We start from the raw sequence: 23,378 nt of genomic DNA on the forward strand, positions 1-23,378 counted from the left end.
GAACCACATAATCTCTGTACATGGGAGGGGTTTTGTTGTTGTTTTTCAGTTTTGGAGTTTCTACTACGCACTAGGCATGTAAGGGGACCTAGGGATAACTAAACTACAGCTTCGGAGGCTTGGATTCAAATCAGAGCTCTGCCTTTAGGCAAGAGAAGTAAACTTTTCCAGGCCTCGGTTTCCGCATCTAATGAGGGTGATGATAGTGCCTACCTTACGTAGCACACTTAGTCTAGAGCTAGGCACGTGTGAGCGAGTATTATTTTTATCTAGGCAACAGGAGAGCCATAGTACACAGCTACAGGCTGTTAAAAGGTGCCTGAGGAAACAAGGATGGGGTAATAAATTCCACCTGAGTATTGGTTTCATTGTCGTTTTTCAAGTCCCTAACTTGCAGCCCCAAAGAGTACTTGTGTTCACCTCCACCAGATTTTATCGGGTTGGCCAAAAAGTTCGTCTGGGTTTTTTCCATGTAACAGGTTACAGAAACCTGAATACAACCTCAGGCAAAGCATTCCCCAGCTCTGGTCTCAGTTCTCTAATCTATTAAAGGGGAACAATTCTACCTACTCCATAGAGTAGTAGAATTCAAACTTTGGCCAGTGGGGAACTTGGTAAAAATAAAGAGGCCCGAATTCTCCCTGCTTCAATAAGTCTGGGTCTCTGTGTGCTTTTTTATCTCCCCAGATGATTCTGATAACACACCGACTTTGCAAACTGCCGTAAAAGAATAAAAGACACAAGGTTTTCAGTTTACTCTAAAGGGTCCTAAAAGACTCTCGTTATTTGAATCTCATTTGTTTGACTCTCTATGGAGACGTCAAGCAGTTTAGGTTGTCCTCTGCCGGGAGCCGTCCGGGGATTGCCTAAAGGCTCAGGCAAGGCCGAGCACTTCGGGAATGGCCTACAAGGCGGGAATTCCGATGAAGGCATCTTCGGTTCGGGAGAGCTGCAAAGCAGGCATCTTGGAAGTACCGGAGTTCTCCGAGATTTAGTTTTACTATGAGTCTCCTTTGTGTACTTTTTCTTTCTAGGAATGATGAGCTCTCTGGGTGAGGGGCGCCAACGCTGCTTTCAAGAATGGTGGCTACCCCCCCGCTTTCTTGGTGTTGTGGAAATTCTATGGGCCACAAACAAATCACATTTAGACCCTTAGGGGGCCCGGGTAATGGAGGAATGTTTAAACTTATTATCCCCACCCTTGGGCCATGCTGGCAACTCGGCCGGCCGTAATGGGCCATGCATTGTGATCAGGAATGCTGCCTCACCCAATCACAATGATCCCAAACCTCTGAAGTGAGGGTCCGTCAGACCAAAGTTGCCTATAAAATATCCCATGCACTCTTCCCTTATAAGAACGAAATAGTACGGGTATCTATGTTATGTCCATGTCCTGTATGTCTGCTGTCACGTAGCATAGAGAATGTAGCTCACTAATTAAGCTTAACCTGCTAACAATGTGTCTGTCACGTCAAGCCTGGGCGCCTGAGAGGCCTGCCCTTAGAGATTGTTATCCTGTGCTCCCCTCCCCCTTGTAACCACTGGAAGGACAAAACAAGAACACAAAGAACTGATAAGAACTAATGATTACATAGAAGACTCATCACCTGACTAAGGACTGGCCCCCGGCGGAATCAATGGGACATTTGGCGGAGGGATATGGGGCCCCTAATGGAAAAATCCACAAAGCAAGATGTAAGATATATAAGACCGGAGCAAAAATTAAAGTCACTCTCACACGCTCTCTCACTCTCACTCTCTCTCTCTCTCTCTGCCTCCTGTCTCTCTTTTTTTTCTCGCCGACTCTACCCCTCCCAAGGGACTCCCTGGATCCTGCCTGGGCTGGACCCTGGCAGTCCTCACATAAGTTGTACATGCCCCCAACCCAAGGGAAGCTGGGCCTGCATCTCAGCATCCAGTGGGAGTGAAAAGCACAGGCCCTGGGATCCTCAGTCCCTTGGAGGCCCTCTGTAATCTAGTACCTATCTCACCAAGGGGGAAAGAGGGGCAATACCTTTCCCAGGATCACAACAGCTTTATGGTAGAGCCGTAGAGGAACCCGGAGCTACAGATACCTGGGCCAGTGTTAGAAGGGCTTATTTTGGAGACTCTCATCCTGGAAGAATCCCTCTTGTCTGCTGACAGGTGGTACATACAGCAAGTTGAAAGTCTGCAGGCAGTGCTCTGCAGGTTTTCTTTTAGGTGATGCTATCTGGGAAGGGCCCCAGCCAAATTCTGATACTCCAGCAGCCCTGTTCCCAAAGGTTTGAAGATTAACTCAGGGTTCCTCTCACAACCTGGAGAGGAAAGCAAGAACTAGTGTTTTATTTTCTGGGTTTTTTTTTTGGCCGCACTGCATGGCTTGTGGAATCTTAGTTCCCCAACCAGAGACTGAACCTGGAACCACCGCAGTGGGTGTACCAAGTCCTAACCACTGGAGTGCCAGAGAAGTCTCAGGAACTATTCTTATATCTGAACATCTCAAGACAACCTTATTTACTGATCTTGTTGCCTGAGCAAGAACAGATGGGATCTGAGATTAAAAATCGCATTATGGAATCTCAGTGCTATGAATAAACAGACTAGAGGGTGCATCTTGCCACCTCACAGACCCGGAATACTGCCACGTAATGATGCCAGACAAGTGAATAGCAGACGTTTCTCAAAACACAGTGTTTCAGTTGATTCGGGGCAAGAAACTTGAAGGGTGCGGCAAGGATTCACACCAAAAGGTCAGTGTAGTGGTCAAAGCCTCAGACTTAAGAGATAGAAAAATCTGACTAGTTTAGAGTTTGGGCTCTGCAGAGCATTTGCTGTGGGCTTGGGCAAGCTATTCTTTACTTCCCTCAGCCTCATTTTCCACATCTGTAAAAACAAAGTAACAGTGCTACCCAGAGAAGTAGACAGGCTTTGTGGGGTCTGAAGCTTATACCCCTGGAAAGGGGTTGGGGGTAGCAGTAAGGGTGGAGAGAACCTCTTTAAGGAAAAGAACACAAAATTACAAATTCAGAATTGCATGTAGGACCTTGGAAACAGTCCCATGTAAGGGAGGGCCCAGACAAATCTGTCTTGGATGCTACCAGTTAGCTGTGAGATCGTTTAAATAAAGCTCGTGGCACATGAGATGATGGTGTGGGGAATGGTAATGCTGGAGTAAAATGTTATAATTTTGAGGGAGGAGGAAATTTTGGCCCATTCATCTGTCACTGAAGCAGAGATAATGACAGAGAACGGAATACTAGAGAAACCTCCAAAGCCTTCTTTAGCTGCAGAATTCTATCCTGATTGTCACATGTGAATCTTAAGCAACTCACACCCTCTCCTGATGCCAGCGTCCTACTCAGTGAAATGAGGCTAGGTTAGGGGTTGAATAATCCCCCCCTCTCCTCCCTTTTCCAAAAGAATCCCCACCCCTCTCTCCCTGGAGCCTCACAAAAGCTAAGAAGCAGTTAGAGGTGGATAAGTGCTCCTTTTTTTCCACCTTAAGAAAGGGGAGCTCCCAGAAGGATGCCTTACAGCAGACGTGCAGCCAGTGGGAGGTGGAGCCCCTGCCCCAGCAGAGGTGGGGGTGGGGGTGTAGATATTCTCTTGGATGTAGAAGTAGGTTATTGGCTAAAAAGGCTTTCAGGTTGGGCTCTGTCCCTACTGTGTCATTTTTTAAGCTATGTGACCTTAGGCAGGTCCCTTTAGTTCAGAACCTGATTTCCTCTTTATGTAATTTATAGTACTAAGTGAGAAAGTATAGGTAAAGCACTTAGAGCATCCATTCCTTAGTGAAGTGATTCATAAATATTAGTTATCAAAATTATCAGTATCATCGTCGCTGTTGCCATTACTGTTGTTAGGTAAGTGGGAATGACTTCCTCCCCAGACTCTTTGCTTCCTCTCCCTCTTCCTGGGGATTGCCCCTCTCCCTCTGGGCTTCCTTGGCAGGAGGCACACCCTCCGGGGGAGGTGGGTGGGGCCTCGTTCCAGCTTGGCCAGCGCCTGTTAAGGCACAAGCCTCTGAGCTGGGGTTTGCACCTGACTGGACACCTTCCTGCTCAGTGCAGACAGCGCATCCCTGGGAGCCCTCTCTTTCTGAACAGCCATGCCCGTGACAAAGAGTGCCGGGGGTCCCCAGGGAACTGTTGACCTCCAGCTGGACCTCAGGTCCCCTCCTGAAAGTGCCAGGAAGCTGCAGAACAAAGACTCCGGTTTCTTGGATGGAAGCCCTTCCAAGTCGCCAGCCTCGGAGGTGACCAAGGGCATAACGTGAGTGTTCTTTTCTGTCACCCTCATTTCTGCCTTCCAGCCTGGAAGCTTGCAGGGGCAAAACCTCAAGGGAGATGTGTCTGACACCCAAACCGCTGTGCCTTGGGGAAACCAAGGCTGCAAAAGGTACAATCAGAGGCTGAGTCAACTTGAGAACTTAAAGGGGCAGGAGGGGAAACTGTCAGAAAACCCTTAGGATATAGTGATCTAGCCCCCGATGTGTGCAGGTGGGGAAACTGAAGCAAGTTACCCAAGGCCACCCACCTGCTCATTGGCAGGGTGAGGGCTGGAATCCAGTGCTGGCCCTAGAGCCTGTTTGTTTGTTTGTTTTTGATTGAAGTATAGCCCTAGAGTCAGTTTATTTTATTATTAGTTTTTTTACTGAAGTGTAGTCCTAGAGTCAGTTTTGCTCCTGGCCAGTCCTGATAATGTTGGGGGGGCGGTTTTAGCTCAAGTGTCACCTTCTCCACCCCAGCTTCTTGGTGGAGAAGGTGACACTTGAGCTAAAACCACAGACAACCAAGCATTGCCTCCTCCCTGCAGTTACCCGGACCTCTACTTCAATTGAGAACTGCAGTGACAACATCAAAAGCACGATGTGTAGAAGAGTCTAGTTTCTTCCACCTCCCTGGGGTGCGTTTAGGGGGAAGGGGGATCACTTGGAAGGCTTTCAAAGCTGCAAGGACAGGTGTACTGAATGAGTTTCGGCAGGGAAGCCAAGCTGCAGGCTCCAGCTCCCTTTGCCTCCACCACTCAAGCAGCATGGCTAGTTCACTGACGAAGAATGGGTGGGGAGCCAGCTGGCATGGTGGTAAAGTTCCACAGCTTTATGAAGAAAAGGTTGACCCCGCTGGTACCGTAGAAAGGACACGTTTCCAAGGTGTGAGTCTGCTTCTTCTTTCTCTAAGCCTCAGTTTTCCCCATATGCAAAACAGGGATCCATTGGTGGCAGTGTGAATTTAAGGAGGTTGCCTGTCAAGATTAAATCTGAAGGGTTGAGTGTTGTGGGGGTAGGGAGACAGTGTGCAGCAAAAAAGAAGTTATGATAAGGGGGAGGCAAAGCTCCACCCCTTTGCTACCCTGCAGGATGATTCAGGGATGGACACAATGACTGACATTGTGGCAGGGTTCACTTGCCCCAGGGCTAGTCCCTGGGGTTTCTAAGAATTCATGATCCTGAGGGTGAGCCCTCCAGGCCTTGGAGCCATCCACTGCTGAGGTGGGGTATTTCTCAATCAGAGGCCTTGAAGGAATCAGTTAGCTCTCACATCCTGAACTATTGGGTTGGGTTAGTAACAGCGGATGGAAAAACCTGAACGAATTTTTTGGCCAGCCCAGTAAAACATGGTTTGTTGGCAATTTTAGCTACTTAAGAATCGAAGAAATAAAGCAAGTCGGAACTTGCTCCTGGGTTGGAGGGAGGTAATAAACAGGTTGGGTGAGCATGGTACCTGTGGAGTTAGCTCACCTGGGTTTGAATTCCCACTGTAGCTTCTTACCAGCCTGAGCAAGTGACAGAACAATGTACTCTAGTTTCTCTCCTGTGAAATAACAGTTGGCTCCTCCCAGGGTGCCTACAAAGGCACTTTGTGCAGGAAGCCCCCAAACTCAGTGCCCATAAGCTGACAACTGTGACTACAGTGACGTTCCAAAGTCACCAAAGGAGTTAGGGCTAGAACCTGGGTTTCCTGCCTCCCAGCCCAGTGCATTGCACAACTCACCACATTATTAAGTTGTCTGAGTGGCCCAAAGTTAAATTCAGATTTTCTAAGTCCTTTAGTTAGAAATTTCCTAGTTGCAAAACAAGCCCATCATTGGAGGGCCATGGGGTGCAGTGCTCCGTCAGCGATGTTGACACCCACAGGGAGAGAGAAAGGAACGCAGAGACTCTCCACCCTCTTTCTCCCGCAGTTTTTCTTTTTAACACTTGACAAATCAATAGGCACATCCTCAGGAAGCTAGAGGATTCAGGGGTTAATATAAAGATACGGGTGTTTGGGGCAGTTCCTTCAAAAATATCATTCCTCCTAATGTTTATAGAGGCTCAGCAAAGTGGACATGTTGCCAAGATAACTCAGCTAGTGAAGTAGCAGATCAAACCCACACCCCCTGAAGTAGAAGCATGGAGTCTTAACCACTGGACTGCCAGTGTTTTAATCCCTGGATTGTCCAACCCCAGAGACCAGGCTCCTTCCAGAATACCTCTGCTGTTCTGCACAGTAGGTCTCCTCACTGGAAGGCTCTCATGGGGAATTGCCAAAGTTTTTCAAGTTGTAGATGTTAACCCGATACTCATCTTAGTTTAACCTGGTCCAGGTACAAAGAGGTGTAAAAATTGTTAATTCACCACCAGAGAGGTAGGTACCTCCCTAGAACCTCACCCGTGGTGGTTTAGACCTTGTCTTCTGGACCACCTTCACGCCTGTCTAAAGAAAGGTCTGAGTTTTGGGTTTTGTTTTTGCTGGAAGTGGGAGGAGACTTGCCATTCCCCAATTTGATGTCCTGGCCTAGGGGAAAAAAAGTCCCCCTGGAGTCCAAACCCTAAATAACCCTGTCCCAACAGACCCCATCTGGGGAACCAAGTCATTTGACTTCTTCATTCAGAAGTCACAATGATTTCTCTTTGCTGCCTGCCCTTTCTCCTTTTCTCTGAGTTCAGTCCTATATTTGCTACAGGTATAATGACCTTGGGTTGTTTATTGCCCTTTCTGAGCCTTAGTTCCCTTGACTATGAAATGGGGCTGGCCCTTTAACTCATCTCTCTGGGCTCCCTTCCAGGAGGCAGTCCAGTAGAAGTGGGATGGAGAACAAAGACTCTGAGACAGTTCTGGTTCAAATTCTGGCTCCCCGATATATCCTGAGATAAGTCATTTAAAAAATCTCCATTCCTCAGTTTCATGTGCAAAATAAGGGCAATAGCCTGCTTCCTAGTCTTGACAAGAGGATGAAATGAGATTATTACATGGAATCCTTAGCACAATGTCTGCTATATAGTACGTGTTCTAATGGCAAATATTGAGTGTTTGTTGCTAAAACCAGGACAGTTCTGGGCAGACCAGCATGATTGGTCACCCTACACAAGACCCAGAGGGCCAGGAAGGGCCACGGAGACTGAGAGCCAGGAGCCCACCTATCCAGCTCAACTGAGGTGTGCGCATACTGGGACAGAATGCCTGTTGGATCTCCTCACCTCTACACACCCCCATGCTCATGTCTTTTTCCTCTGCTTTAGAACATTCCAGACCTTGGTTCACCTGCTGAAAAGTAACATAGGCACAGGGATCCTGGGACTACCCCTGGCTATGAAGAATGCGGGCATCCTGGTAAGAGGGGCTGCTGCAGGTGGGCCAGTACGACCTGATGGGAGCAAGGAGGTAGCAGGACAGCCTCTAAAGGTTGATAGTGGCCTACAGTGAGCAGTCTTCCTGAGAGGCGGCTCGGTCCAGACCTGGAGTCTAGACATCTAGCCTAGGTCTGAGTTCTGGCTCTGCCACAGACTTTGAGTGGCCTTAGCAAATCAGTCATCCACTGTTCAGGCCTCAGTTTCCTCCCCTGTGGAATGCAAGGATTGGACTATAACTAGTTTTCCAGTTGTGCTCTATGGAGCACTAGCTCTCAGGGACACCTCGGAGGCCACTGAGGATCACGGTGCTGCGTCCCTTACTCCCACCACAACACCCCATTGTAACTGCCGTCTGCGCTTTATTGGAGTGCCACTTGAGGTCGTATTTGAAAGAATGTATAACATTGTAAGTCAGCTATACTCCAAGAAAGAAAAAAGAAAAGAAACAATAGCTGTTACAGATAAAGAGGGTTTGCAAACCAGTTTGCTAGAAAGTTCTTTGAGTCCTGAATAATATCTGCACTACCAAATCTCTCCCCGCCGTGTTATTCACAAGTGCATTCTCTTCTCTCTCCCTTGCCCCTTGGCCCTTCCTCCAGATGGGCCCGCTCAGCTTGCTGGCCATGGGCATCATCTCCTGCCACTGCATGCACATCCTGGTCAGGTGTGCCCAGCACTTCTGCCGCAGGTGAGGAAAACATTGTCCTTTTGTCAATTCCTTTGGTACTTGGTTCTCAGGGACATCCCAGAAACATCCCATGTATGACAAGAGTTCACGTCATGTGTGTGTGTGTGTGTGTGTGAAAGAGAGAGAGAGAAATTTTGATCATGTTAGTAATCCTTTTTTTTTAATTTTTTAAAATTTTACGTATTTATTTTTATTGGCTGTGTTGTGTCTTCATTGCTGCTCACAGGCTTTCTGTAGTTGCGAAGAGCGGGGGCTACTCTTCACTGCAGTGCACAGGCTTCTTAATGCGGTGGCTTTTCTTGTTGCGGAGCACGGGCTCTAGGTGAGCGGGCTTCAGCGGTTGCAGCTCGCGGGCTCTAGAGCACAGGCTCAGTAGTTGTGATGCACAGGTTTAGTTGTTCCACAGCATGTGGGATCTTCCTGGACCAAGGCTCGAACCCGTGTCCCTTGCGTTGGCAGGCAGATTCTTAACCAGTGTGCCACCAAGGAAGCCCAGAGTTCACATCTTAATTTCCTCCAACAAGGCCAAGAAAAAGAGGAAAGCATTTGGGGCGGGGACCTAAAGTGAGGCTCCGCTGTGTGACTCATTAGGTGATCTCAATTAGGCCGTTGTACTTATCTGCTTGGCTCATCTGTAAATTGGGCATAAACAATCCATGCCTAACCCTGCCTCAGAGAATTGTCATGAGGATCCAATGGAATCAAGGATGTGAGAACTACTGTACCCTTGCAAGGTGTGTATTATTACCCTTATTAAGTGGCCACCGCCTCACTTGACAGGTAAGGAAAACAAGCCACCAAGGAATTATAACCAGGTGTCAACGTCTGAACTAGAACTTGGGTCCGCTTGGGTCCACTTGCCCCAGTGTTCTTTCCATTCCAGCTGGATTCTGCCTTGCTATGTGTCTCCTGACTTTTTAGTATATGATATTAGGTTAAACTGCCTCTTAGTAGCTGTATGCACTCTCTCCTGCAGGCTTAACAAGCCCTTTATGGACTATGGGGATACAGTGATGCATGGACTAGAAGCTATCCCCAACGCCTGGCTCCGGAACCACGGACACTGGGGAAGGTACCGTGTTCTTGCTTTGCCCAAAGTAGGGAGGACATGCAGCTGTCAGGGATGCCCTCTTCTCTAGAAAGTTGACTTGTGTAACACAGAACTTTGGACGTCACATAAAAGGGGTTCAGTGGCAATCTTCCTGATCCAGCCCTGCTCCTTGTATATATAGGATGCTCATTCCTCTGGTATGCAATTTTAATATCATTCATTTTTTAATTAAACCATATTTATCTAGTTGTGACTATGTACCAGGCCCTAGAAATACTGTCAGGAGCAAGGCAAACAAAGCTTTGCCCTTGCAGAATCCATAGTCCAGTGGCAAACACAGACCTGAAACAGCTTAGGACATGGTTACTTAATAGCCACTGGGATAAGTACCATGAAGGAAAGAAGTACTAGTTGCTACCAGCCAGGTAAGGAGATGTGGGTGGGTTCAGGTAGGCTTCCTGGGATGGAACAATTGAGATGAGTTCCGAAGGAAGGCATTCTTAGGAATGAGGAATTACCTAGGGGAAAGTGGGCAGGAGCCTGAAGGGCCTTCCTGGAATAGGAGCAAGATACGAAGGTCTTGAAGCAAGAGGGAATTCGGGACAGTTTCAGGCTAAAGAAAGACCAGGTAGCTTGAGGGCAGATAGTCAGGGAGATACTGAAGAAGGATCCAGGGGCCCAAACAAGCTGTACATTTTAGACCCTCTTCAAGGTCTTGTTTTTTTCTTAAAAGCAACCAGGAAACATTGGAGGGTTTTAATCAGAGACTTTCCTATTTTAACCATATTTGCGTTGTCTGAAGATCTATCTGGCTTCTGTAAGGAGAATAGATTGTAGGCTTAGACCCATGAAGAGGCTGCTGACAATGTCCAAGCAAGTGGCAGTGATGGCTGGGTCCAAGCTGGTGGCAGTGGGGAAGGAGAAAAGTGAATTAGGTCCTGATTTGGATCCCAGGGTTGTGGGGAAAGGAAAGAGTCAAGGTTGACTCGGACTTCTGACGACTTCTCTTTTGGATATTCAAGCAGAGATGTCAAGTGGGTAGTTATAAGCATAGGTTTAAACCTATCTTCATGCAGGAGACACTGGATTGAAATCATCAGCTATGAAGCCAGGGACAGAAGAGGTCTCTTAGGGAGAGAGTATATAGTGAGAAGAAAAGAAAGCAAAAAGATCAAGACGTTAAGGATTCCTTGGTGAGCTGAAGTCCTCCTGCAACTCCCACTTTTTTGCTTTTGGAGATAATGGAAACGGTCACCATCTACTGCCTCCTGGTACTTGGGACTAAATGTACTCTTTTGTCTTTGTTTTCCCACCTTTCCCCACCCCATCTGTCTACTCTTTTCTACTCACCTCAAGATTATCAAAGTCTCTTTTGAACTGTGATACCCACACTGCACTATCTGAGGTGTGCCTTGCCCACAAGCATCGTGGGTCTAGCACCTCTTGACCCAACGCCCTGAATTCGCATACTGAATTAGGAATTTCACTCCACTAATTATCTCCTCTCCTATAACTTGAACTTCTTTTTTGAACAGTGGGCTCTTCCTCTCAACATTGAAATGTGTTCATGTACTCTATCTTAATAAAATAAATTAATAAAGCCTCCTGGACCTTATACCATCCTCTATCTCGTATTCATTATTGATTATTCGGCAGATATCTACTGAATACCTGAAGTGTGTCAGGAAGTGCTTTAGGCAGTAGGTTTACAATGATGAACAAAATGGGCACCTTCAAGACTGGAACTTGCACTCTAGCTTCATGAAAGAATAGTCCACCCTCTGACTCTTCTTCTACACGCCCCATTCACACCTCCTTCATGAGTCACCCGGCTTCCTGTCCTATACTTCTACTGAAGTCCTTTCCATCAATGTCTTAGAAGACCTCCCTGTTGCATCTTCTTTGCCCTAGAGAATGTCTCAACAGCAGTGGGTACAACTGGCTATCCTCTTCCTCAAACATTCTTTCTTCACTTGGCTTCGATTAAACCATTTTCCACCCTAGTTTCCCACCTACCTCTCTGGCCATTACTTTACAGGGGCTTCTTTGTTTCTATCCTCCCTTTAAATGTTGGTATTCTCTAGGGTTTGGAACTCTTCTCACTCTGTACAATTTCCAGCACTGATTTGCCTTCTCAAGGCTTTATCCATTACTGACAAATCAACATTTCCAGACCCCAATATATGGTTGTCTCTTGAATGTCGCCTGTAGGAACCTCAAGCTCAATAATTCAGGTACTGAATGTGCCATTTCTTCCCCTTCCCCTAAACCCTATTCTTCCTTCTGAGTTTCCCCATTCCTTTTGTTGTCCAAGCCAAAACCTTGTCACTCACCTTGTCATTTCCTTTTTCCTTCCCCTAGGTGTAGGTGGTCACTAGGTTCTGTAAGTTCTAGCTCCCTAGTATCTCTTAAAATGCTTTCAGTTCTCTCATCCTAAAGTCCACGTCTTAGTCTAGGTGGCCGCCGTCTTTCACCTCCATTATCTGGTCTTCCTATCCTTAGTCTCGCCCCCTTCAGTGGACTTTCCACATGGCAGCTAGAGAAATTTTCTTAATCCCTCTCCTGAAATACTTTTTCCTCACTTCTTCCTCACCATCTGCTCCTCCTCTTCATTCCTTTTTTTTTTTTTTCTCTTTCTTCCTCTTCCCAAGGGACTCCTGCTCAGGTATTGTTTTTTTCTAAGAAGGCTGTCTGCTCTTTAATTTAGGTAAAATGCCCTTTTTTACCATGGCCCTTAGTGCCCTATTATTTTTTATGCATCTCACCCACTAGTCTCTAAACCACCAGAGGAAAGGACTACGTGTTATTTGTCTGTGTATCCTCAGTGCCTAATGTGGTGTCTGGCACAAGGTAGGAAAAAAATTTTAATGATTGCTAATAAGTTGTGCCTACTGCCTTACATCAATTAGTATCAACGCAGAGCTGGGCATGGGGCAAGGTTTCTGACGAGGAAGAATTTTACCACTTGCTGAGCTGAGAGTGTGGGGGTGGTTGAGAAACATGTTTTTCTAAGAACTATTGTTACATCCCTTCTTACTGCCCCATTGTTGATTGTGGTGGCAGGACTGAGGGTGCTGGTCTAGGGTCACCAACCCCTGGGGACAGAAATGGAAATGACAAGCCAACTCTTCTTCTATAACAGATTTTTTTCTTTGTCTCTCTCTCCTCTCTTTCAGGCATTTTGTGAGCTTCTTTCTTATAGTCACCCAGATGGGCTTCTGCTGCGTGTACATTGTGTTTCTGGCTGATAATTTAAAACAGGTAGAGTCTTCTACAGAAGGTGGGAGGGAAAACAACATGGAAAAGGAGGGTCCTCTTTTTTTAGATGTTCAACAAATGGCCTTCTTTCGGCCCTAGTGTCCTCATCATACAATGAAGGAAGTTAAACTAGATGTTATCAAAGAACTCAGGCTTCCCCTAGTTCACTATCTGCAGATTTCTGTAAGTGGTTACTTTTTCCACAGTACCCTTTGTCCAGGAGTTGTCTCTAAAACTGGGCCTGTCCTCAAGGTTGGTCTTTAAAATTGAGCTGGAAGTAACAGGATTTTGTCAATCGTCCTGCCTTGGAGTTTAATCATCCTTAACACTTCTTAAACTGATACAGGTCTTTTTGAATGATACCTAATCTTCGGGCCATCTTTATCTACCTTTAGCTGCTTAATCTCTGTGGTTTAACAGTTTTTGTCCCCAAGAAATTCTTTTGATCTAACCCAATAGTTATCTTTTAGCAATTTGAGCAAAATAATATGGGTAATAACAGAGGCTATCGTTAGTCAATCAATAAGCTTAAAAAAGAAAACTATTCTTTAGGGCTCTTTATCTGTTCATAGTAATACCAGAAATGTAAAAAAAAAAATTTTTTAAAGAAGGAAAAAAATAGTAAGAATGCAGAGTGAGCTTCTATTATACATCAGGTACAGTGCTGATCATTTTATAAGCTTTCCCTCATTTTATTCTCTCCATGGTCTTATCAGAGTAGGTACTATGACTATTCTCATCTTCCAGATGAGAAAACTAATGTTATGAACTCTATAATGTGTATAAATATGGTCACAGAGCAAAGGTTAAAAACATAGGCCTTTTAACATCACAGCTTAAGTTTTTAAACACTATGCTATGCTGCTTCTCAAAATAAAATTATTCTTAATCCAACCACTCAGGGTTATTGCTTTAAATGCGTATTAACTGATTAGCATTTTTCAATGTCCTTAAATTTTTAGTGTAATTTTTAATAGTTTTATAATTTTCCATCACACAGACAACTTAGTCTTTCATCTGTTATTTTCTGTTTCCCTTTGTTTTTTTACTGTAATGTTTTTCTACTATAATCTGTACAAGTCTCTGTACATCCCTTTATTTCTTTAGTATTTCTTATGTGTTTTTTAAGTAAAATTACTGGGTCAACGAGTTTGATTTGAAGGCTCTTAATTGCCAGATTGCTGCTTGGAAATCAATCTGACATTAGCAGAACTTTATCAATCATCTGTCTAGAGACAAGGTAAGCCTTGTCTCAGGAGTTTGCAGTCTTAGATGTGCTCTAAGACATATAAAAAGCTAAATATCAATATAATATGTTGGTGCTGGGTCAGGACTCCACTAACACCCTGAGGCTGGGGGTGCTTAATTGTGAACTAAGGGGCAGAAATGTATAGGAGCAGGAGAGATCACTGGAACAAGAGAAGGCTCCCTTGAGGAGAGGCATCTGAGCTGGGTATTGAAGGGCCGGCTGGAGAAGTGGTGGCAGCCAATGTGGGAGGAGAAATAAACACCTGGAGGCAGGAATGTACGGGACTTGCTCAGGAGAGTGGTTGTAGAAGAAGGTGGGGCCTTGGGAGAGGAAGAGCCTTCACAGTTGAATGGGTCCATTTATGGAAGGCCTTGAATACCTGGCTAATGTTCCAAGGATTTTTCCACTGTAGTGAGGAATCAGAAAAAAACAAGACTTAATGATTCATTTAAGTATTCATGATGTGTTAAATGAAAAGGAGATTTCAAAATAAAACTGTATGCTATGGTTGTAGTCCTATAAAATAAGAAGAATGCATGTAATGCATGTAATTTGTGATATTGCATGGAAGATGCATAGATGAATGTATTGCAAGGCATTACCATGGCTACCCATGGGTACTGAGATTATCATTGCTTTTATATTTTCTTCTCGCCTCACTCTAAGTTGTTTCTTTCTTCCTTCCTTCCTTCCTTGGCTGTGTTGGGTCTTCCTTGCTGCACACAGGCTTTGTCTAGTTGTGACGAGTGGGGGCTACTCTTCCGTTGTGGTGAGTGTGCAGCTCCTCACTGTGGTGGCTTCTCTTGTTGTGGAGCACAGGCTCTAGGCTCGTGGGCTTCAGTAGCTGCGGCACATCAGCTCAATAGTTGTGGCGCACAGGATTAGTTGCTCCGTGGCATGTGGGATCTTCCTGGAGCAGGGATCGAACCTGTGTTCCCTGCATTGACAGGCGGATTCTTAACCACTGCGCCACCTAGGAATTCCCCTCACTCTAGTTTCTAATTGTTCTGCAGTGGATTGTGTTGCTTGCACAGTAAGACTGTATTCCTTAAGTTATGCTGATTCCAAAGGAGGGTGATACCCTCCCTCCTACCCGCACTCTGCCAGGGGGTTGTTTGTACAGTGTGCAAGGGGTGTTCCTTGTTTGTCTCCATGACTGGGGGATGCTAATAGCTTTTATTGGGTGGCGTCCAGAGATGCTAAATGTCCTGCAGTGAATGGTCCAATGCTCACAAGGAAGCGTTCTCTCGCTCAAAATGTCAGTGTTGGTCCAATTAAGAAACACTAAGTGATGAGCTTTTTCGTTTATAAGCAAAAGAAGCAGATTCAGTGCAACTTAAGCAGAAAATAAGTTTAGTGGAAGAATATTAGCTAAATTCCAAAATGACAGAGAAAACTTAAAAAAAAAAAAAAGGGTTGGGTCTCAGAAAAGGACAGGAACAGGAACCAGGGCAGCTAGGGGGATGTTGCTACAATTGATGAGCAGTCTCCTCAGGGATTCCATATCAGAATTAATGTTTACCCTTTTCTAGGTCTGCCTTGTGTTATTTTGCTTGCTATTTCTTTTTTTTTTCTTTTTTTATTAGTTATCTATTTTATACATATTAGTGTCTGTATGTCAACCCCAATCTCCCAATTCATCCCACCCCCACCCGCCACCCTTTGCTTGCTATTTAGTTTGAGATTCCAGGGAGAGATGTGAGTGCCTCTGCTTGAGTCAAAGACCAGTGCTTTAGCTCTGCCACGCGGTTGTGATTTACAGTCTATGAAGGTTGTGTTCAGGTGAGAGAGAAGGCACCAAAAATAAATCCAAATCAGGAGGAATGGATTCTGGGTTGCCAAAAGCTAACAAATAGCCACTCTAAAGTTTAGGTATTTATATTTATTAAGTTCATTTCTTATTAAAGTTATTTCTGCAGCTTCTTTTGAGGAAGTATGCTGCAGAAGATTTGCAGTAAGAAGTCCTAAAGTCACTCTAACTCACTGTGAGACTCTGGCACTTGAGACATGCCGGCTCTTTGTGAGGGAGTCTGATGATAGGCCCGGCACTGAGCTAATCAGGTGGCCAGAAGATTCATCGAATCTTCCCCTTGCTTTTCCCATTCCTCTCCCAGGTAGTGGAAGCAGTTAATAGCACCACCACCAACTGCCACTACAACGAGACGGTGGTCCTGACGCCCACCATGGACTCTCGACTCTACATGGTCTCCTTCCTGCCCTTCCTGGTGCTGATAGTCCTGATCCGGAACCTCCGGGTTCTGACCATCTTCTCCCTGCTGGCCAACATCACCATGCTGGTCAGCCTGGTCATCATCGCCCAGTACATTGTCCAGGTTAGCACACCAGCACTCTGACTCCTCCCGTGGGCAGATCCTTTTATCTGTGATAGACTGACACCTGGGGCCACCCCCGAGGGTAGGTATGTACACACTTCACTTTTCAGCTTAAAACTCACTTTATTGTAGCATTTCTTCCTCAAAGATGTCTCTGTGCACTCTCATTTTTCTGGATATCTCCTCTTTCATGTTGTTTCTCCAGTACTCATTTTGTGTCAAATCTTGGTTTTAGAAAAAAACTATGCTTTGCAAGGAAAATATCTTGATTGGTGAACTACAGACCATTCCTGTAATGGATGGATAGCAGCAAAAGGCAGATAAAAAGCAGGATTTTTTTTCCCACAGCTAAACCTTATTGAACTATCTTACATCCTCTAAGCTATAATTCCAAGTAATTATAAAATTACCCTTAGGGAACTCAAGAGAAAACAACAAATATTTAGTCACAAAGGTATAAATAGAAAGTCTTGAAAGACCACAAACAAATCTATCATGATGTAAATCACACATCTTTTTTTTTTTTTACATTTAAAAAAAAACCTTGTATTTTATATGGTTTTATATTTACAAAAAAGTTATAAATATAGATCAGGAGTTCCAGATACCCTCTATTCAATTTTTTCTGTTTTTGACATCTTATGTTATATGGAATCACATATCTTTGAGTTGAGTTATGGATATTGATTTCCCCTCAATTTCCTACTTTTCTATCCTTTCTAATTTTCATTTTATAAAGGACAAGACTACATAGAAATTTGAACCCAGAAGACCCTTGGCATCCCTAATACCTTTCAGCTGTTTTCCTCTCTCAGAAGGCACAAGAAAAAAATAAATTACATTGTACATGGAATTTAGTGAAAATAACAGATTAGCCAAATATTTTAGGATAACCACAGGTAAGTCTTAAGGCAATATTGATAGATTCTATGAAATTGAATTTCCCAATGAAAGAACTACATCTGATTTATGCTTGGACTATTCCAGAGGTTGCTCAATTAGAGAAAAGGTGCTGTCATTATTTTCACATACTAAGTCACAGGGTACATAAAATATTTATTCCACACACTTTCCTCTCCTTCTTTGTACAGCTCATTGAAGAAGAAAAGGGGACTTTCATATTTAACTAATTACTTTGGGCTCCCTAGAATATCACTGTAACTACAGTCATAATAATTTCCAGCATCTATAACCACTGGTACATTCAAAGGAAAGTGCCCAAATTTGGGGGCATTTTAGACTAGTACTAACCCGTGTTGTGTAAGATTTTCTCCTGGAGGATTTTGATAAACCAGACTCCCTCCGTGAGATCCTGATCCTTCAGTACTTTGATAATACCTCAGTCTTTCTTTCCTCTGGCTCTTTGGTATTGGGCAGTGTTAAAATCAACTTTGATTGTTGTCTACTTCCTTTTGAAGTTTTCTGAGTTTCTTGACATTCAGCTTTTTTTTCATAATTCAGGTTTACTCTCAGAATACTCTTCTCTCAAGGGAGACTAAACATGCTTTGAGAGTAAATGTCTTACTACATTTCTCTCCCCCACAGGGAATTCCAGACCCCAGCCACTTGCCACTGGTAGCAAATTGGAAGACCTACTCGCTCTTCTTTGGAACAGCTGTTTTTTCATTTGAAAGCATTGGTGTGGTAAGGTTTGAATTGGGTAGACTTTCCAAGGTGTTGTGGGTGGCCTTCTGAACAGGAGCTGGGAGCTCTGGGTTTCTGTGTGCACAGCAGAAACTAACCTCCGACCTCACCTGGGTCAGTTGTCACCAGCAGGAGAAAGTAGGTTACAGCAGAGAGGTTAGAGCAGTCGGGGGACAGTTTTATTCCTATCCCAGTACATTTATTAAACATTTATCTTCATATCAACATGTGTTTATTAATCTTTAAAAATCAAGGTAAATGGAAGTGTACAACTTAAATTACAGGATTTTTATGAAACATGAAGTTTTAAACTGGAAAGTACAGTATATTTACAATGGATTATTATATAGTCTCTACTTCCACACTTGAGGAAGGATAGTGCTACGTATAATATTTTTTCTTCCAGTTTTAGTGAGATATGATTGACATACAACACTGTATATGTTTAAGGGGTACAGCATAACGATTTGACCCTCATATATCATGAAATGATTATCACAGTAAGTTTAGTGAACATACAGCATCTCATATAGATACAAAATTAAATAGAAAAAATTTTTTCCTTGTGATGAGAACTCTTAAGATTCACTTAACTTTCATATATAGTGTCAGTTATATTTATAATTGACCTACAGCACTATGTTAGTTCCTGTTACTTACAACATAGTAATTTGATATTTCTGTAATTTTCGAAATGATCACCATGATGCCTAGTTACGATAAATGTCACCATGCAAAGATATTACATAGTTATTGACTGCATTCCCCTTAACTGTACATTTCATACCTGTGACTCATTTATTTTGTAACTAGAAGTTTGTGCCTCTTGCACCTCTGTGTTTTTTAGGTTTACTTTTAATTTATATACAGTACAACTCACTTTTATTTGGTGTACATTTCTTTAAGTTTTGAGACATGCAGAGTCATAGATGCACTATAATCAGGACACAATACAACTCCCCCACCATAAAAAGTTCCCTTGTGCTGCCCGTTTTGTACTCAACTTCCCCCTATTCCCTCTAACCCCTGGCATCCACCTTCTATTCTCTGATTGTTTTATTTTTTCCCGAATGCCATCCACCTTCTATTCTCTGATTGTTTTATTTTTTCCCAAATGCCATCCACATAGGATCATACAGTATGTAACCTTTTAAGCCTGGTTTCTTTCACTTAGCTGCATGTAAGCGCATCCACGTGGTTGCATGCACCACGCATCATTGCTTTCTACCACTGAGTGTCCACTGTATGAGCAGTACCACAGTTTGTTTATCCATCACCTGTTGAAGGACATTTAGGTTGTTTCTAGTTTCTGATGATTATGAGTAATGCTACTGTAAGCATTTGTGTACAGGGTTTTTTATGAACATACGTTTTCATTTCTCTAGGAGTAGGTTTGTTAGGTCACATGCTAATGTATGTTTAACTTTATAGCAAATTGCCACACAGGTTTCCAGAATGACTATACCATTTTGCATTCCCACTGGATGTATGAGAGTTAGAGTTCCTTTGCATCTTTGCTAGTTTTTATCTGTATTTTTAGTGGGTTTTTTTTTTAATTTTAGCCATTCTAATAGGTGTGTGGTGGTCTTTGATTGTGATTTAATTTGCATTTTACTAATGACCAATGATTTTGAGCATCTTTTTATGGGCTTATTTGACATCTGTATACCGTCTTTGGTATGTGTCTGTTCAAATCTTTTGAGAGTTTTTTAAAAATTGTTTTCTTTTATTGTTGAGTTTTGAAAATTCCTTATATATTCCAAATGCAAATCCTTTATTAGATATGTAATTTACAAATATTTTCTCTAGTCTGTAGCTTTTTTTTTCATTCTCTTAACAGTGTCTCTCATAGAGAAAAAGTTTTAATTTTGATAAGAGTTCAACATATCAAAACTTTTCATTAATGGATCCTACTTTTGGTGTTTTATCTAAAACACTTTGCCTAATTCAAGGTCACAAAGATTTTTCTCCTATATTTTCTTCTAAGTGTTTTGTTTTCATTGTACATTTAGATTTATGATCCATTCTGAGTTAATTTTTGTTAAAAGCATTTATAGGTTGAAGTTCAGTTTTTTTAAGGATGCCCAGTTATTCTTGCACCATTTGTTGAAAGGCCATCTACTCTCCATTGCATTACCTTTGCATCTTTATAGAAAGCTAATTGATATACGAGTATGGGCCAATTTCTGAACTTCCTATACTGATTCATTGATCAGTGTGTCTATCCTTTCACGAATACCAAAATATCTTGATAACGCAAGCTTTATCTTAAAATCATGTAATATTAGAGCTCCAACTTTGTCCGAATTAGTATTTGTGTGATATATCTTTTCCCATGCTTTTAATTTTTTTATCGAGATAAAATTCAACATTTTAACCATTTTAAGACATATAATTCAGTGGCTTTTAGTGTCTTCACAACATTGTGCAGTCATCACGACCGTCTAATTCCAAAACACTTTCATCACCCCAAAAAGAGACCCTATGCTCATTAGGCAGTCACTTGCCATTCCCCTGCTCCCAGCCCTGGCAACCACAATCTTTGTCTTTTAATTGGTGTGGTTAGACCATTTGCAATTAATGTAATTATTATGTTTATTAGGTCTGCATTTTATTATTTGATTTCTGTTTTACCCTTCCTTTTGCTTTCCCATTTTCTCTTTTTGCCTTCTTTTGGATTCTTTGAATACTTTTTAGTATTCTACTTTAGTTTGCCCATCAGAGGTTTGACTATATAGCTCTCTGTAATACTTTTCATGGATGCTCTAGGGATTACAATATACATATATAACTTTTCACAGTTTACTTAGAGTTAATATTTTATCATTTCTAGTAAACTATAGAAATCTTACAGAGTTCTCTTTTCTATCCCCCTGTATGTTGTAATGCCCATATGTATCATTGGGTTGGCCGAAAACCCAAACGAACTTTTCGGCCAACCCAATACATCTGCGTATATCAAAATACCATCAGACAATGTTAAAATTTTTGCTTTCAATAGTCACACATAGTCCTTTTGATAAACTTAGTAGGAGAAAAATAGTCTAATGTATCTATCCAGATAACTACCATTTCTGTCGCTCTTTCTTTATTCCTAAAATCACAAGTTTCCCTGTGGCATCATTTCCCTTTAACGTGAAGGAACTCCATCAGCATTTCTTTTAGACTGGTGACAAATTTTTTTCATTTTTTAATCTCAGAATGTCTTTATTTTGCCTTTATTCCTGAAGGATGTTTTTGCACAATATAGAATTCTAGGTTGACAGTCTTTATTTTTAGCACTTTGACAATATGGTTTCCCTTCCTTTTGCCTTCCATGGTTCTGATGAGAAATCTCCAGTTATCTGAATCATTGTTTTTATCTGGTTACTTTCAAGATACTTTTCTAAAAAATCTTTGGTTTTCAGCAGTTGTATTGTATTGTCTGGATTAGTTTTCTTTGAGTCTGTCCTGTTTGAAATTCACTTAATTTCTTGAATTTGTAAATATATGTCTTTTACCTAATTGGTGAAGTTTTCAGCTATTATCTTTTTCAAAAATTTTTTTTTGTGCACCAATCTCTTTCTCTTCCCCTTCTGGGACTCCAGTGACCTGAATGTTAGGCACTGTGATATATGTCCCACTAGTTTCTGAGGCTCTATTCATTTTTTAAAATTGTTTTTTCTCTTTTATGTTCAGATTTAATAGTTCCTGTTATCTATTTTCAAGTTCACTGTGTTCATTTACATTGGGCCCCTCCAGTGGGGGTTTTCAGTTCTAAATTTCTTTGGTTCTTATTCCTTCAGCTTCTTTGCTGAGAACTTTTATCTGTCCATTTGTTTCGATAGTATTCTCCTTTACTTCACAGTGGATAGTTATAATAGCTGCTTTCAAGTCTTTGTCTGATGTTTCCATAGTTTGACTCATCTTAGGGTTGGCATCTGTTGTCTTTTCCCTTGAGAAGTATTGAGATTTTCCTGGTTCTTTGTATGCTGATTAATTTTAGACTGTATCCTGCACATTTCGTATATTATTTCATGAGACTCCGGAGCCTGTTAAAATCCTCTGGAGAATGTTGACTTTTTTTATTTTAGCAAGCAGTCAGTCTGATTAGATTCAGACCACAAGTCCTGATCCACCTTCAGTAGACAATGGTTTTAATATCAGATTAGTTTTCAAAGACTTTGAAGTGGTATTTGGCTTCACCTTGCCTGTGTGCTACCCAGGGACCAGATGGTGGTCTCTCTACACAATAGGTTAGCTTGCAAAGCCTTTGTTTGTTGCTTCACATCAGTTCCATAGGTGTGCAGCTCAGGGCTGAGCCCAGACTTCATTCACAGATTTAGGGGATCACTTTCTCTGGCTCCCTCTCATTTCCGTGTTTTCCTGCAAACTCACCCGTGTGCTACACACACACCCAGCAGCTTCTTTTTCTGGTCCTCTGGCTAGAAAGCCAGGGTTGTAGCCTCCCGATACTCCTATCTACTTCTTGTGACCAGGCCTAACTCGAGGGTGAGCACTGAGAGTAAGAAGAGAAGAAATGAGCAATAGGGATTCCTTCCAGGTCTGGCTTCCTGGGCATGCAACCTGTGTGGTCACCTGAGGCCCTGCCTTTAGAAGGATCCCACACTTGATTCACTGCCCTGCGTTCATCATCTTGAATTTCTTGATCTTTGATTAAGTGGCCCTGCATTGTCATTTTACACTGGGCCTCACAAATTATGTAGCCAGTCCGATTCCCCCCTTATTCTTTGGACTCCCAAAGCCCTCTTTCCCTGTTCATCTGCTCCAAGAGAAGGAATCTGTCTCCGATTTTTAGGTGGCTGTGTAACCACCACAATCACTGACACAGCAGATTGCTGCTTTGTGACTGAGACTTGCCTTGGGGGTATGGCCTGGAGAGCAAAAGAGGAAACAGAATAATAGGGATTCTCTCCATGCTCTCTGTCCCACAGGGTCCCCTATTTTAGGTTCTCTAGCCAGAAAGAGGGTTTTTTTTCTGAGTTTTTTCTGTCTACATCCACTATAGTTCTAGGATTTGGGTTCCCCTTGAGTCTAAACTAGGAGATATGAGAAGAAAAAACTCAGGAAACTCACTGCCATAATGGCCATTTTTACTGGTTTTGAGCAATTCACCTTCTATTACATACCTTTCAGAGTCCATGGATAGCTGTCTTATGTATTCTGTCCAGGGCTTTTAGTTTTAATCAGTGAGAGAGAGATGACGCAGTGTGCTTACACCATCTTAATGGAACCCAAAAGCACTTTATATTTAGAATTTTAAACAGTCATGGCAAAAAGAAGAGTACAGTGATTGAGCAAATGACTTTGGAGGCAGAATGTACTGGAATCTTACTTTAGTCACAGGCTAATCTCTGAACCTTAATTCTTGAACTATAAGATGATGATTCTATGTGTTCAGTAAGTGTTTATGAACATCTACTATGTGCTAATGATTATTGGTATCAGAGTTCAAATTACCTTTAGAAACCTTCTAGCCCAGTCTCCAATTTTACAGAAGAGGAGCCTAACCTCAAAGAGGGACAGGGTCTTGAGCTGCATCCCCAGTTGGGAACTGC

The 23,378-nt window shown here is 42.8% G+C and overlaps 1 protein-coding gene across 2 annotated transcripts in view; it reads left to right on the forward strand.

The window, feature by feature from the left end:
* Positions 1–4,013: 4,013 nt before the first annotated feature.
* Positions 4,014–23,378, forward strand: part of SLC36A2 (solute carrier family 36 member 2) — a 29,726-nt gene continuing 10,361 nt past the window's right edge. Inside the window, exons 1-7 of one of the 2 annotated variants that reach the window (XM_057730657.1) lie at positions 4,014–4,254; positions 7,487–7,577; positions 8,197–8,285; positions 9,262–9,357; positions 12,513–12,597; positions 15,958–16,176; positions 17,722–17,820. In XM_057730657.1, the coding sequence (XP_057586640.1) occupies positions 4,091–4,254; positions 7,487–7,577; positions 8,197–8,285; positions 9,262–9,357; positions 12,513–12,597; positions 15,958–16,176; positions 17,722–17,820 (843 nt within the window). In that variant the 5' untranslated portion in view covers positions 4,014–4,090. The remainder of the gene's footprint in view (positions 4,255–7,486; positions 7,578–8,196; positions 8,286–9,261; positions 9,358–12,512; positions 12,598–15,957; positions 16,177–17,721; positions 17,821–23,378) is intronic. The other variant, XM_057730665.1, reaches the window with a different exon arrangement.

This window comes from Hippopotamus amphibius, chromosome 1 (assembly GCF_030028045.1).
Source record: "Hippopotamus amphibius kiboko isolate mHipAmp2 chromosome 1, mHipAmp2.hap2, whole genome shotgun sequence".
Taxonomy (NCBI): Eukaryota; Metazoa; Chordata; class Mammalia; order Artiodactyla; family Hippopotamidae; genus Hippopotamus; species Hippopotamus amphibius.